This window comes from Poeciliopsis prolifica, unplaced genomic scaffold, assembly GCF_027474105.1.
Source record: "Poeciliopsis prolifica strain line A6 unplaced genomic scaffold, Auburn_PproV2 SCAFFOLD038, whole genome shotgun sequence".
Lineage (NCBI taxonomy): Eukaryota > Metazoa > Chordata > Actinopteri > Cyprinodontiformes > Poeciliidae > Poeciliopsis > Poeciliopsis prolifica.
In genome coordinates, this window is record NW_026562413.1 from 396749 (window position 1) to 410978 (window position 14230).

The window sequence follows — 14230 nt, forward strand, 5'->3', positions numbered from 1 at the left end:
GCAACCCTTCCTACCTTTTCTTTCCACTTCATCTCTTTCACTCCGGCTGGCCGAGTTTCTGTTTCTCACTTTCTCTCACGCTCTCAGCTCGGCACGTCTCCGCGTTGCTCCGCGAAATAATTTACCACACGCAGTGCTCCCGCATATGATTGAAGCATAATTAGACAGCGGAGGCAGGGAAGCCAGCAGAGGTGCTTGGGAGCCAGCGCTCGTCAGATGGTCCGTCTCACTCTCACTGGCTTTGCCCTTCAAAACTATCACTTCTGCAGCAGGAGCTGGGAGGAGTGTGCTGTGATGAGCCACTGCTGAGCTAACTTTGGCACAAAAAGTCAGACATTAGCGAGGAAGTTTATCTTTTTTTGGAAGTAAAATTATCTCCCAACATTGAAAGATACTTCCAACATTGTTCTCGTTTGCAATGTCTTGCAAAAGTTTTCATACTCCTTACACTTTGTTACAACCGCATAAATGTTTTGCACTACATATATAAATCTATGCTTATAAAAATGGATAGTTATGAAAGTAATTTTGTCCCTTTTTAGTGTAATGCACCTAAATAAAATCCAGTGCAACAAATCAGGAGCAAAGTTATGAAGAAGTTTAAAGCCAGGTTATGTCATAAAAGAATATCACAAGCTTTGGACATCTCACAGAACTCTTTTAAATGGAAAGTGTTACACAACTGCAAATCTACACAACATGGTTGAATGACTGAACCGACAGGCAAGGCAAGAAATGTAAATAATTAGAGAAGCAGCCAAGAGGCCCATGGTAACTCTTGAGGAGTTCCACAGTTAATGTGGGAGAATCTGTCGAGGCTGTAACTGTCAGTCATGCAAATCACAAATCAGGCGTTTATGATATAGTGGCAAGAAGGAAGTCATTGTTGAAAAGTTTCAATAAGAGGTCCAGTCAGGGAGAAGACACACTGAACCATGAAGGTGGTCTGATCAGATGATATCACACAATCTTTCTTTACTTCCATACAAAAGCCCCAATGTGCGACAGTGACACTCCACTCTCATGGGAAAACATTGTCATGGAAACATTATGCAGTGGCATGAACAGGGAAATTAAGAGAGGAGTAAAGTTTTACCTTACAGTCAGTGATAAGTTAGAATGGCTTACATTAGACCCAAAATTATGTTAGAATGGCCTAGTCAAAGTCCAGACTTACTGTTCACAGATGTTCTATTTCTGATCTAATTGGTTTCCAGAGGTCCAAGCTGAAAAAATGTACTAAATTTTTGGGTTATAAATTTGATGAAATGAGAAAAAAGAGATAAGGTAGAAGGATATTTATGAAAATAATGCAGTTATTGACTATCTTAATTTCTAAATTCTTCAAATAACAGTTTAAAATGTTTTTACTTGTCAGATGTGTTCTTAAAATATCCATAATAATAAGGTTTTGACTTAAAAGCAGCATTCATTTCAGGCTGCTTTGAAATCTAAGAGCTTTTTGTCCTTCTTTGCACAAAAAATGATGAAGAGGGATACAATTTAAAGTGAAATATTCACATGCCATATGCAAACCATCATTCTGGTTTGTTGTTAGTTGTGTATAAATGGTGACTATGGTGAGCATAAAATATGGAGCTGGAGCTGTTGTGAGCGGCTATGATCATTAGAATGCCAATGTTGATGGCAGCTTCAGGGGAAAAATGCTGATCACCGCACTGACACCATCTGCTCTGCCAACAAAAACTGAGGCAGATGTCAGAGGGGAACTGGCATTACATTCAAAGTGGCACACATCGCTCCAAAAGGTGCGTGATGCTGCTGAGTGAGCACCTGAATCCCCAGTGTCTGTCCAATTATCCCGCTGTATAAAGAATACGCTGTATTCCCAGTGCATTTCTTCCAAATTTAACCCATGCTATGGGAAGAAGCGGACCTCACTAGGCTAGCTGTTGTCAGCAACCAACTGTAACAGCACTGTCAGCCGTCCCTTTGATTACCGCCCAGAGGTCACCCTGTGTGGAGCCGAACTGTGCGGTCCGGTGTGTCAGCTGAGCTGAGACGTCAGAGAAGTCACCTTTAAAGGATAATAAGAGGACTGCTGACTGACTGCAGACCACCCAGGGGGGGGATTCATGCTTTTTCCACATGAATATAAATGTGATATTGACAGGAAATTTTCCCCAAGAGAGAGAAGCGAACAGACAGCAGAAGAGACGGCGCGGGGGACACAAAGTGAAAGTGAAAATTCATGAGAAACAAGACAGCAGGACTGATCACTCAACTTTGTTTCACACTGTTGTGGTTTCTGCTGTTCATTACTGTTTGATGGACCAGTGGTTCCTCTCGGTTTTAGCATAAATATTTGGGATTCACTTCAAGGACACATGTTAATGATGCCGTTAACACAATTTCCCTACCATTTGCAAAGTGAGTGGAAAGTAGCACCCCTCTGTTTGTTCTTACTTCTAAGAAGTCTGTAAATATTGCCAATGTTGCACAAAAGGCTTCATTACTACTGTTTACAGTGAAGGAAATGGGTCTAGAACTGAAACTGCTTGTTGATGATTAACCATTTATATTGGCAGCTCCAAGACAATTTAGTTTCTAATTCACACTTGTAACCCTGAATATTGCAGATCAAGGAAGTCAAATGTAAGCCAGTCTTTGGCTAGTAAGTCGATGAATAAAGTCAAATAAACCATTGCAAAACCGAGTATGTTTTTTTTTAAACCAATAGCAAAACTATAAATGTCAGCAAACAGACAAAATACCTACATATTTTCCTGAATACAAGACGCCCACGGTGAAACATGTTTCTGGCAGCGTCATGCTGTGGGGAGAATTTACACTTTTCCACAACATGGACAGGGGCATTGCTCATGGTTGATTGTGATATATTTAGCCAAATACACCTTCCAAAGAGGGTAAATCTTACTGAAGTTTGAAATCCAGACTTAAATAAAATTTTACAATTTGTGGCAAGGCTCGAAAATTGCTCTACGCAGATGCTCTCAGTTCAGTTTGAAAGACATTTAGCCATTTTGAAGGAAAGGATGAGAGAAAGTTGTCGGTCTCTTTGAGAAACTGATATAGTATGCGGAACTCTGAAATGTTTCCAATAACACACCTAAGGCTTCAATTGTACTGCTTGGGAATTTAACTTTTAAATGAAAGACCATTCTAGCTTAGAAAGAACACATCTGCAAAAAAGTTAACTATTTTTTATCCTTTCATTGTGGTTACTTTTACAAGTGGCAGCAAAAATATGCTACACATAGGCAATTATATTTTTCATGTAATAGCATTTATAGATTTTGTCCATTTTCTGATGGTGCCACAGTTCATGTATAATCTTTTGAAAAAAAAAAAATAAATCTGCCATGCACATGTCATTATTTCCATATATCTCTTTTTCCCACTCGACTAGAATAAATAAATACCCAACACGACATCAATAAATAATTTGAAGCAAAAACAGGACATTTTGCATGGAAAGACTAACTCATTTGCATTTATGCTCTTTCATCTCTATAAGTATCAGAGGATTTCTAGTCAAAGTTCATATTGGAAACAAGAAATGTCCAAGGGATATTAGCGTTGCTTCGCTAATTCTCAGATGTACACGCTGGAAAAATAAAGTAGAAAATGGACAGCTTTGTTTTCATCCAGGCTGTTATCAGCAAAAGCCGACTGCAGCGAGAATGGGGAGGGATGATTTCCATAAAGACTGGCTGTTGTCTGAAAGCAAGCAGCTGTCAGGCGGAATTACCTCTCCGACACAGACACCACAATCGAGGGCGCCCTTCCCATAATTCAGTCTGATTGGCTCAAGGGGAAAATGGCAGCCTGTGGAGAGCGAGGCGAGCGGCTGGTTGACAGGTTTGCATCTGCGAGGCTTGATGCGGCTTTTGCCTGTTATCATTTTGTCTGCTCAACGTGTCAGTTTTCTCACTTCGGATAGCTACCTGAACAAAGTGGCACGGAGAGTGGAGTCCGTGCTGTGAGGAAGCAAATAGGTGACTGTGCTCTGTTTATCAAGCCTCTCGCACAAAAGATGATGAAGAAAATAACTAACATCGCACGTCTTAGAAGACTTTGGAAATTATGAAGCATGGTAGTTTCTTTTTGTTGAAATACTACTATATTTTTGTACTCTGACAAATTTCTAACTACCAAACATAAAAAAACAACAACTATGCAGCAGATTCATTAATGTATCAAATTTAAGCACTTGTTGCTAAGATGTGTGTGATTTTTATTCACATGAAAAACAAAGTAGGTTTTTGCATTCATAGTCCAAAAATTGCAAATGTTCTTGGTTTTAAAGCACTTCATGAATTGGTGATGGGAAAAAGAAAAAAAAAAAAGAAAAAAATTCAAAATGATTAAGTATTTAAAATAAAAATCACAAATTTTTATTTTAAAAATAAAAATTTTATTTTTATTTTAAAAATCTGTACATTACATTACCATCCACAAAAAAGTATAATTCTAATTTTTGGCTAATTAATGTAATTTTTCTTCCCATTTGTCCAATTTACTGTATTTAGTTTAGATAGGTTTTCTAAATTGTGAAAAACAAATATGTCCACAGTTTCTATAACAAAAAAAATGTGGATGTAAATGTATTTGAAATAATAATAATTCAAAAAAACATTAGATACCAGGTGTTAAAATCAACAACCTCAGTGATTGCCTTCCTCTGCTGTAGCCACTTTCTTCATATCTATATTTTTGTACATTTTCCAAACCTCATAAGGTGGTTGATTATAGTCTGCTGTACGAGTGCCATGAAACTGATGGCCATGCAGGACAGCCTGCTTTTAATTGAAGACGAATCTGTCCAGTGTGCAGTGAAGCTAAGGAGTAACATTGGCCAAACAACCAAACTCCAAATGTTGTTAGTCAAAAGTGGCCATTTCAGATGATATATTCCTCAATGGCAAACATTTTTATCCACCTCAGTTAGTTCCAAGCCCACAGTGTAGAAAGGCTGGGACATTGCACAGGTCTGGTACAAAAGGCCCTCACTGTGAGTTCACCACTCTGTAAACATTTTTTGCTAAACTTTGGAAACTTGATGGGAGTTAACTCCGAAGCGAACAACGTCAGCACTGGAGGAAGCATCTCCCCTGTGTCCCCGACAAGCCAGTCAACCGAAACAGAAAAGGTTAACACTGGGAATGGTGCTGTTCCGGTAGCAGAACTAACGCACCTTGTTGTTTTATGCCAGACAAAACAAGAAAAGCTAGACATTCATTTTAAAAACTTACATGTTCAGGGATTTGTCCCACTTTTTTCCCCCACCATACATATCTGACTGACAACTGACAGTAACAAGTAAAGAAGGGGATGCACTTCTCCACCCTGCACAAAAAGCTTGAAGATCAAAATGCTTTGAACATAAACCAGAACCACTTTGGACAGAGGTCAGCAGCTGTCTTCATTCAATTCAGGTCTGAAGAATGATTAACAACAAAAAAAGTGACAAGTATATTTTTCTCTACAAAACAGTACACCCAAACTATTTGTTTGCTCTTTTTGTCAAGTGCAAACAATAATGAACTTTTGCTTTTTCCTTCTTTAGATACACTTTGCAAATCATTTCTATTTGACATACACAATTAACTTAGCACTAATTGGGATAAAAAACTAACTTTATCTTCACTGTGCATGTACACATCCAGTCAAGTTCTCATACCGTACAGTGTCGGGTTTACATGCAAACCCAAATACTAACAACCCTACAACCCTCAACGTATTCTAAGTGTTCTTCTCTGTGGCTTGTGTGGAGGTGAGTGACAAGGAGGGAGGTGCAGGGGGAAGTGTCCTTTAGGTGTCTTAATTATGGCGCTTCTCCTCCCTCTCACTGTCACTATCCCCAGGGGAGAGAAAGACAAAAAGAAGGCAATGTTTCATCTCTGCTGCCTTGGTATTTTAAATTCCGAGGGGAGTTAGAGGAGAGACAGCAAGCTATTTCTTTGGAAAAGGAGGAAGAGAGAAAAATCAAATGATGGCTTCTCTTTCTCCTCCGTTTCTTGCCTCCTTTGCAGCTGTGTTTAAAATAAGGCATCTTAATAAAAGAGCTTTAATGGCATCAAAGCAGGAGAAAAAGGCACAACTTGATTACTGTGACGGTTTTATTTAATGAGCTCAAAGCCTCTGGCTCTAACTTGGTATTCGTTTACTACTTTGTTGTGGGGAGATATATGTGACAAAATGGAGCAGGAGCAGCGAGAGAATTGGGAAGAATGTTCCTCATATGGAAGTTGCGGCATTTGTGATTTACTTCCTGATTTAGATTTAATCCAGAACTCATCTGCCTTTTTCTCTCTCATGCAAAACACTGCTGTGCTATGTACAGTGAGGAAAATAACTATTTGAACACCCTGCAACTTTGCAAGTTGTCCCACTTAGAAATCATGGGGGGGCCTGAAATTTTCATCTTAAGTGCATGTCAACTGTGAGAGACGTAATCTAAAACAAAACAAACAAAAAAAGGAAATCAGGATGTATCATTTGTGTGTTACTTATTTGCAGCATGATTTATGAGTGGGAAAACTTGCAAAGTTGCAGGGTGTTCAAATACTTGTCTTCCTCACTGTATGTATTTATTGAATCAAAAAGAAATGTATAACATTTACAAATGGAAATATATATATATATATATATATATATATATATATATATATATATATATATATATATATATATATATATATATATATATATATATATATATATATATATATAGCATAATTTTATGCTTTTAAAAATATTTAAAATTTAAACTTAGGTATTTCTCAGAAATCATTCTTTACAATAAAAGAAAACAGAAAAAATAGTTGAATATATTTTAAATGAAATTATGAATACTGCAAACAAAAAAATGCTGTTCCAGAAAATGGATGGCATCAAAAACAATTTGGCAGATAGGCAGGCCCAAAAACAGCACACTTAATTATTGATGAGAATAAATCACTCTCATTGGATGTTGGCTGGGCAACCTGTGGTGGATGTGAAATTAAAGATGGGTATTAATGTTTACGCCAGAGGGTAAAAATGGCATCAAACAAAAGGCAAAGAGAAAAAAGACAGGGGGGAGGCATTAGGAGGTAGAGGTGGCAGAGTGATGTTTGTGATACCTGGTAAAGAGACATTAGAGAGATGCAGTAGGAGTCTATAAAAGCAAACTACTCCTTAATGTCTCTCACAAGTGTGATAAAAGCACAGGGTTGCAGCACAAAAAGAATCCTGGCCTTTCTATTTGAATGAACAGAGCAAGGGGGCATTCAAAGCTCAACTATTATACATAAATGCTAATAAAAAATGATTTCATGAATGTGCCCACGCACACATGCAAACAAAGGTTCTCCAAAAAAGGTCAGCTCCTTTGTTTTGGGACACAGGACCCCCTCAGATGAAAATATTGACAGAGAATAGGTGAGCAATGCAAAGAAAGGCCCTAAAATGAGATGGACAAAGATCCTATCTGTATTCTGAGAGCCAGCCCTCTTATAAATATTGGAAGAAGGACACTGGTGAGGAGAGGAAACGGCCAAATGGTGCATTTTAGAAATGGCACACCTGAGCACCATGCGGGATATCATCTCCCCCTGTCAGATCTCATCCCATTTGATCAAAATAATCGCCACCTTCATCGTTATCATCAATTCTGTCATCTTCACTGGCGCCATTCTCCATCTCATCAGCCCTTCTTTGGCTTCAAGAGTGGGAGGTGGGAGGGGATTTTTGGGATCAGATCAAATGCTTACATCTCATCTGTGAAAGTCACTCATGGTGCACCTCTCAAAGTCATCACCATATTTATTGCTTCAATGCTGCCGACATTTTTCCCCACCTATTTAGATATTCGGACATTGTTGAACACTTGATTGGTGCTGCTGCAGCATCGCAGAGGAAGGCCCCTGCTGGGCTTTGTTTAACAGCAACCGCTCTTCCACTAACAAGAAAATACAAATTGAAATTCAAATTTTAATTTTAAGAAAATTAAACATCCTTGATAGAGTAATTTATTTCAGTAAATCAATTCAAAAGGCAAACATTCTGTATGAGATGGTGACACGATATGTAATATTTCAAGCTTTTTGGTAAATTCTACAGATTTTGGCTCCGAACTAATGAAACCCACAATTAAAGGTTTTTTCAGAAAAGTTTTAGTTGTCAGTTTTGCACTGACAACTAAAAAACACTGATCAAAGACAACGTTATGTTATAACCTATATGATAAACATCAACCACAGATGTTCACCAATACCCTCAATACAGAGGGAAAACCCTAAAATATTGTTTCTGAAGAAATGGCTGTTTAAAATTAATTTAATGGAATTTTTTTGTGGAAGGAAAAACTGGAATTGACGGTGAACATTTTGTGATAAATGCAATGTTTAACTGTGTTCTAATTTTGTGAGATGCATTTGTTAAATAAAATGTAAAAATGAAATAAAAAAATTGTCTAATTTAATTTCTTGTCTGGCTGACAATCACATTATAGTCACGTCAAAGATTTAGGATTCAATATTTAAGATGCAAATTAGATCATGTTGTGGTCTGTGTGTGATTTCACCATTTAGCCTTGCTTGCCAACATGGACTTCATCGAACAACTTACTGCTCTTTATATGAGGCTGTCTCATCTGCTTCTACTTTAACGCTTTATTAATGTGGCACAACACAACTAAACAGACCGGTCAAAGTTCACAGAGCAGATCCAGTTCAGGCACAAGCAGACACGCAAACCAGCATTCAGCCCACATCCTCTCACTGAAACAAGCACTACATCCTTATTTCTGCACATCTTGTCCTTCCACAAAGCCTCAGAAATAAACAGATGTGCATACTCCACAGTCACCTTTAAATGTCTCAAAGAAAGACAAAGCAGCTCACAGACCACAATAAACAGGGTTTCTTACATTAAAAGTTGTCATTAAACTGCAACATAATGTGGATAATTACATCCAGAAAAAGTATGTTCGTGGTGTACAGCTGAATGTTTGTGAGACCCCGGGAGATCCATTTACATTTTTAAATGTGTTAAATTTAATTTTCCGCAGAAAATAAATGAGATGGAGATATAAATATGGGATGGAAATATGAATATGCATCGGTTGGTTCATACTTTAAAGGTAACCAGAGTTACGAAAGTTTACAGTTTAAAAACACCTACAAAAATAGTAAAATAGTATATAATAGTAAAATAGTACAATTTTGTCAAATTTTACTATTTTCCATGATTCTACTTTTGTCTTCCCTACGGTAAAGATGAATTAAGCTCTTTTGAATATTTCTGAAAAGCAATAGCAAGGAAACAGAAGGAGTGCCCACTTTCACTCATTTGGAGCAGCGCTATTTTTAACTAAAAAAAAAACATAAGCTATCAGCAACATGGCTGTGAAGTGGCCTCCTGCAGGCTCAACCTGAGCAGACCACATGACTAATTAATATGAGTTCGGTCTAATTCTGTCAGTTTGGGGTATCAGAATCTCAAAACTGTGAATGTTAGATTTTGCACATTGATTTATATAGTCACTAGATTGGATGGCGTCTATTAGCTGAAATAGCTAGTGATGTGCAATTACAGTGAGGCACATAAACAAAACCAAACTGCCATTTTTGAATATATCACAAAAATGGCAGTAGTGCTCTCATTTCTAATCCAACATGTATAAAATAGATATATTTTTGACTTGATCTTAAATATCAAATTCAAAACATCCATAAATCAATGATGGCTGTACCAATAATTTGAACAACAGTTGCTTTTCAGTTTTGTGGAAGGGCAAATTGTTGTTTTAATTTCATGTGTAAACACAGAGAAAATGTGATGTTTCTTCAAAATTAAAATGGGAGAATCTCATATTGACACATGGCTATTCAGTGTCTGGTGGAAAAAAAAAACTCCCTCCTTACCTTGGCCATTTGGGCTTGCACCCCAGTGGCTTTGAGAGATGACACGGCCTTCTGAGCTGCAGCTGGACTGTCAAAATCCACAAAGCCATAACCTTTAATAACAAGGGGGGGGGGGCAAAAAGACAAAAGAATGAGAAATAAACATTAGTTAGGAAAAAAAATGCATGCAGATGACTAACAAGGAGAATGACGAGCACTTGATAATTGTAGCAGTAATAGGTTGGTAACATGACTACAGAGGCTGCCAGTTTTCATATCTGGTGAGCACTACATCGTTTGATAATTAGCGACACTGGCGTTCATAGGGGGATGCTATGCATCTTAATTAGTAGCATGGATGAGCGATTTAGTAATAACAAACCCCGGCACCCTGCCCACCTCTACCTCCACACACTCTGATCCAGTAATTTACACACAGTTGCACACACTTTGAGCAAACACCCATAAACAAAGGCGAACCGAGTAGCTGTTTGTGGCAGGCTGTGCTTTAATGACACCTCATATGCATTCATTTCAATTAAGGTAATGATCATTTCTGAAAAGTCCATGATTTAAAAACACTGATTAAAGAATATCGGAGATACTTGCATAGACATAAGAGATGTTCATTAATTTTTCAAAATCCCGTTCAGCCTTTTGATTTTTGGAGACTGACGCTGGCAGGCCCATGTCGTGTTCCTCAATGGCCAGCATATTAACTCAACCCCATTTCACAGCCTCCATAATCCTCTCCCTGGTAACAAATCTCCCAAAGTTTGACAGCACACGAGAGCAGCTGCCATTTCCCTCCCTCTCTCTTCCTCATAAAGACACTTTATAAATTTCCCAGAATTTAACCTCGCTGTTCATCTTCTTACCACTTTCTTCTATCCATCTCTTTCTCCAAAACACTTTCCCTCTCTGTCTGTCTCTCATATTTTTGTCGACCTTAACAGTCACCAGCCCCCATCTGGAAATTCATCAAAGCAGGGAAGCAGGGGGGGAATGAAATCTGTGACTGTGATTTATGAGTTATTGTGATCCCGACGTTCTGCGGGATGTATCAGAGACGGGGGTCACGTCTGTGTTAATTAAAATTTGGTGGCGGATTAAAAGCAGTCAATGGTGCCCTCTGATCCACTGTTTCAGGAGGAAAGTGTAATTAGAACAGAATAATAGCTGTAAGATTTTCCATCGGAGGGGGTTAAGCATAAATGTTTAAGTATACATAAAAACTTACTTTTATCCTGCCATACATGTAGACAGTTTATACAAATAGAGAGGTTGCTACTTTCTCTCTCGTTTGTGCTGCGGTGGCGGAGAGGGGTCATTTTCTTGTTGGATGGCCGTTAGGGAGAGCAGGGTAATGTGAAAATCATAACCTGTGGTGGAAGAGAAATCGAGCGCGAGGACTGATTAATGGCCAGCTGTTAGAGTGGCTCTAGGAGGGGTGGCTCTTTAATTGTGGAAATATGAAGAGCCAGAGCAATATGTCCTGATTCAAGTAGGCAGATTTTTTTTTTTCCACAAAAGGTAATTTTTCATCCAGCATTATTTTTGAAGTGTCTGTAATTAAACAGTGCATCCAACTATTCTGTTACACTAAATGACGACTAAGATCAGCGGCAAGAACATTACAAATATAAATGTGCAGTGGAGTTTGATTAAAAACTGAAAACAACAACAAAAATTGGTAATATGTACATATAAAGAAAGACATTCTTTAGTTCTGTGTAAATTCCCCTCACATGGACTCCATTTATTGATTATGCAGGTTTGGGAAGCTGGAAGTCAAGTTTTATTTTGGGGTGAGAGAGTGCAAGGGTGCATATGTACACCACATTTTTCATTGTTGTATGTATAAACAGTTGGAAAGACCTGAATAGATTTCCTTAAACTTCATAACTACAAACATCTCTGACGAAACAACCTGAAAAACCAAAGTATAACATCTCCTCAGGTCCAAATGCAAATAAAAAGTGGATGTAAAATCGTCAAACTAAGACCAGCTATGAAGAAAAACCCCAACACAAAGTCTGCCAACCATGAGCTTTTTCTTATTTTCAAAGATACTGTGACACTCTAAATGAAGAGTCAAAAAAAGTGAACAGTCCAGAAATATGAAAGGCGACCCATTACTGCAATGTATAACTTAACAGAATTATAAGACACTAGTAGTAAATAATAGCTTCAGTAGAACTAAAATCATTTAAAAAAGGACTGCCAACAATCAAACAACCTTCCCTCTTAATTTTGCTAAATGCTAAAGGGAAGCAGAAGTTGACGTATTCAAGTAAAGCTGTCAAACAAACTGAGAAATCACAACAAATTCTTTTGATGTATTGTGGAATTGCAGGGCACTACAACATAAAATGGAAAGCCTCAGCAAAGCAAAACTACTTGAGAATATGTGTTCACAATAAATCATTTGGAAATGCCTATAGATGATGGAAACGGTTACAGTGATTTAAAACAGCGTTTGACCCAGACGTTTTTGATAAGATAGCTTTTCAAAATGACCCAATCCATAATTTTAGACATCTTGTTCTCTTGCTGTCTACATGCTGTAAATTTAGTAAATTTCAGCAGCACTGTCAGTCGTACTGCTTCCCTATTAGCACGCTAAAATAAACTGCATCATACTGTAATCTAAATTTAGACACCACAGCTCTTAGCTCATGAAATTTAAGGTTGATCGTTACCTGAATGTTTTCTGACATTTCCAGTGCAGCATCCTACATGTAACATCTGATTATATCATGGAAACATTCAGTTGTGCCTTTAATTCAGTAATCATTTTTTGTTTAATTAAACATTAATATCTGTTTTTCATTCTTGACATATAACATTTTGCAACCATAACATTTGAAGGTTACATCCTGCTTCATTATTTTTTATACAGAGACTTTATATGACTGTATTCTCGTTCTTCCCACTAATGATGGAATTTAGATCTTTTTAATTTGACTGAGGTGACAAAATAAATAAAGCCCCATTCCCTTTAGTTCCACTCAGAGTATTTTAACTCCGCATTTAGGCGAAGCATGTAATGTAACTGAGGCCCTTCTGGGAAATGATTCACTTTAATAATCAGAACATTCCAATGGTGAACACTTGAAACTGCTGATTGCGAATTTAATATTCACCCCATTACCACCTGGAGTGCACTTATCAAACTTTAAACAGAATGAGGATTTTGGAAACGCTGACCCATATTCTGAGAGGTGGAAAGAGAGAGAGAGAGAGAGAAAGAAAGAGAGAGAATAAGTGCACAGAGGGAAGAAAGGTTTTCTGGGGTCAGCGGAAGAAGACCCAACTGACTATGTGAACTGGCAGCAGAAGCAGGTCCAGTTCGCTCTTTTACTGTGCAATTATTCTGGCTGATATGTGGATTATGACTCTATGATGTATAATACTATAACCACAAAATAAAACTATTTTAGGTTTAAGCAACAGAAAAAGGAGATTCATAACTGAAAAAGATGCAGAAAAAATATACATAAAATTGTGCTTTTATCAGACAGAATGTTTGAGTGATTATCATTATTGTTCTCTGAAAGAATCTGCAATTATTCTGACTCATGCAAAAGATTTCAAAGAAAGCTTAAAGTATAATGGTTAGATATTAAATAATTATGGTACTTAGACTGAGGATTACGGTAAAAATTTTGTTGTTCTTATTTTAAATTAATTTTTAAATGTATAGAGACAAAATGGTCTAAAAGAAAACATTAAAACTAAAAATTTGTTATTTCAAATATTGCAAAGAAATAAATATACAGTATTCAGTTTTCAATGCCTTGTTATTTTAAATTATATAAATATTTTTTATATATCTAAAGGTTTTATGTTGCATTTATTTTCCTTTGTTAGGACCTGACTATGTGCATCTCAGAAAGTAGGATTTTTATTTTCTTTTTATCATGACTATTTTTATTGAAGACAGCAGGAGACATTTTTAGAGCTTTTAAAAAGTTCCCAGCCAGCATTTATTGAACAAACGTAAAGACAGAAGACTGACATTTATTTCTTGCTTTGTTGTGCATCAAAACAAATCTTGCACTTTTATTATCATTCAGGCCTTTTTACTGATAATGTCAGACAAACAAACCCAACAATAGTTAAACTGCACAAAGCCAGTAGTACATTTGCTTCTAGGATTGTTTGTATGAAGTTTAGACTGTAAAATTAAGAAACATAAATCTGTTTGTTACCCAAAACTAAGTGGTTGGTTCAGATCTTAACTTATATCAGTAAACTTATTGCAGAAGTACAATTAACACTTTGCCTCACCTTTGCAAGAACAACATGCTCTTCTGCATGTGGATTTTTTTAGCATAAGCGACACCAAGATAATT

The 14230-nt window shown here is 37.1% G+C and overlaps 1 protein-coding gene across 6 annotated transcripts in view; it reads right to left on the minus strand.

Moving 5' to 3' along the window:
• rbms3 (RNA binding motif, single stranded interacting protein) overlaps nt 1-14230 on the minus strand; it is a 379593-nt gene that overhangs the window by 135565 nt on the left and 229798 nt on the right. For all 6 annotated transcript variants that reach the window (XM_055053855.1, XM_055053854.1, XM_055053857.1 and 3 more), the window contains one exon: nt 9894-9985. In XM_055053855.1, the coding sequence (XP_054909830.1) occupies nt 9894-9985 (92 nt within the window). The remainder of the gene's footprint in view (nt 1-9893; nt 9986-14230) is intronic.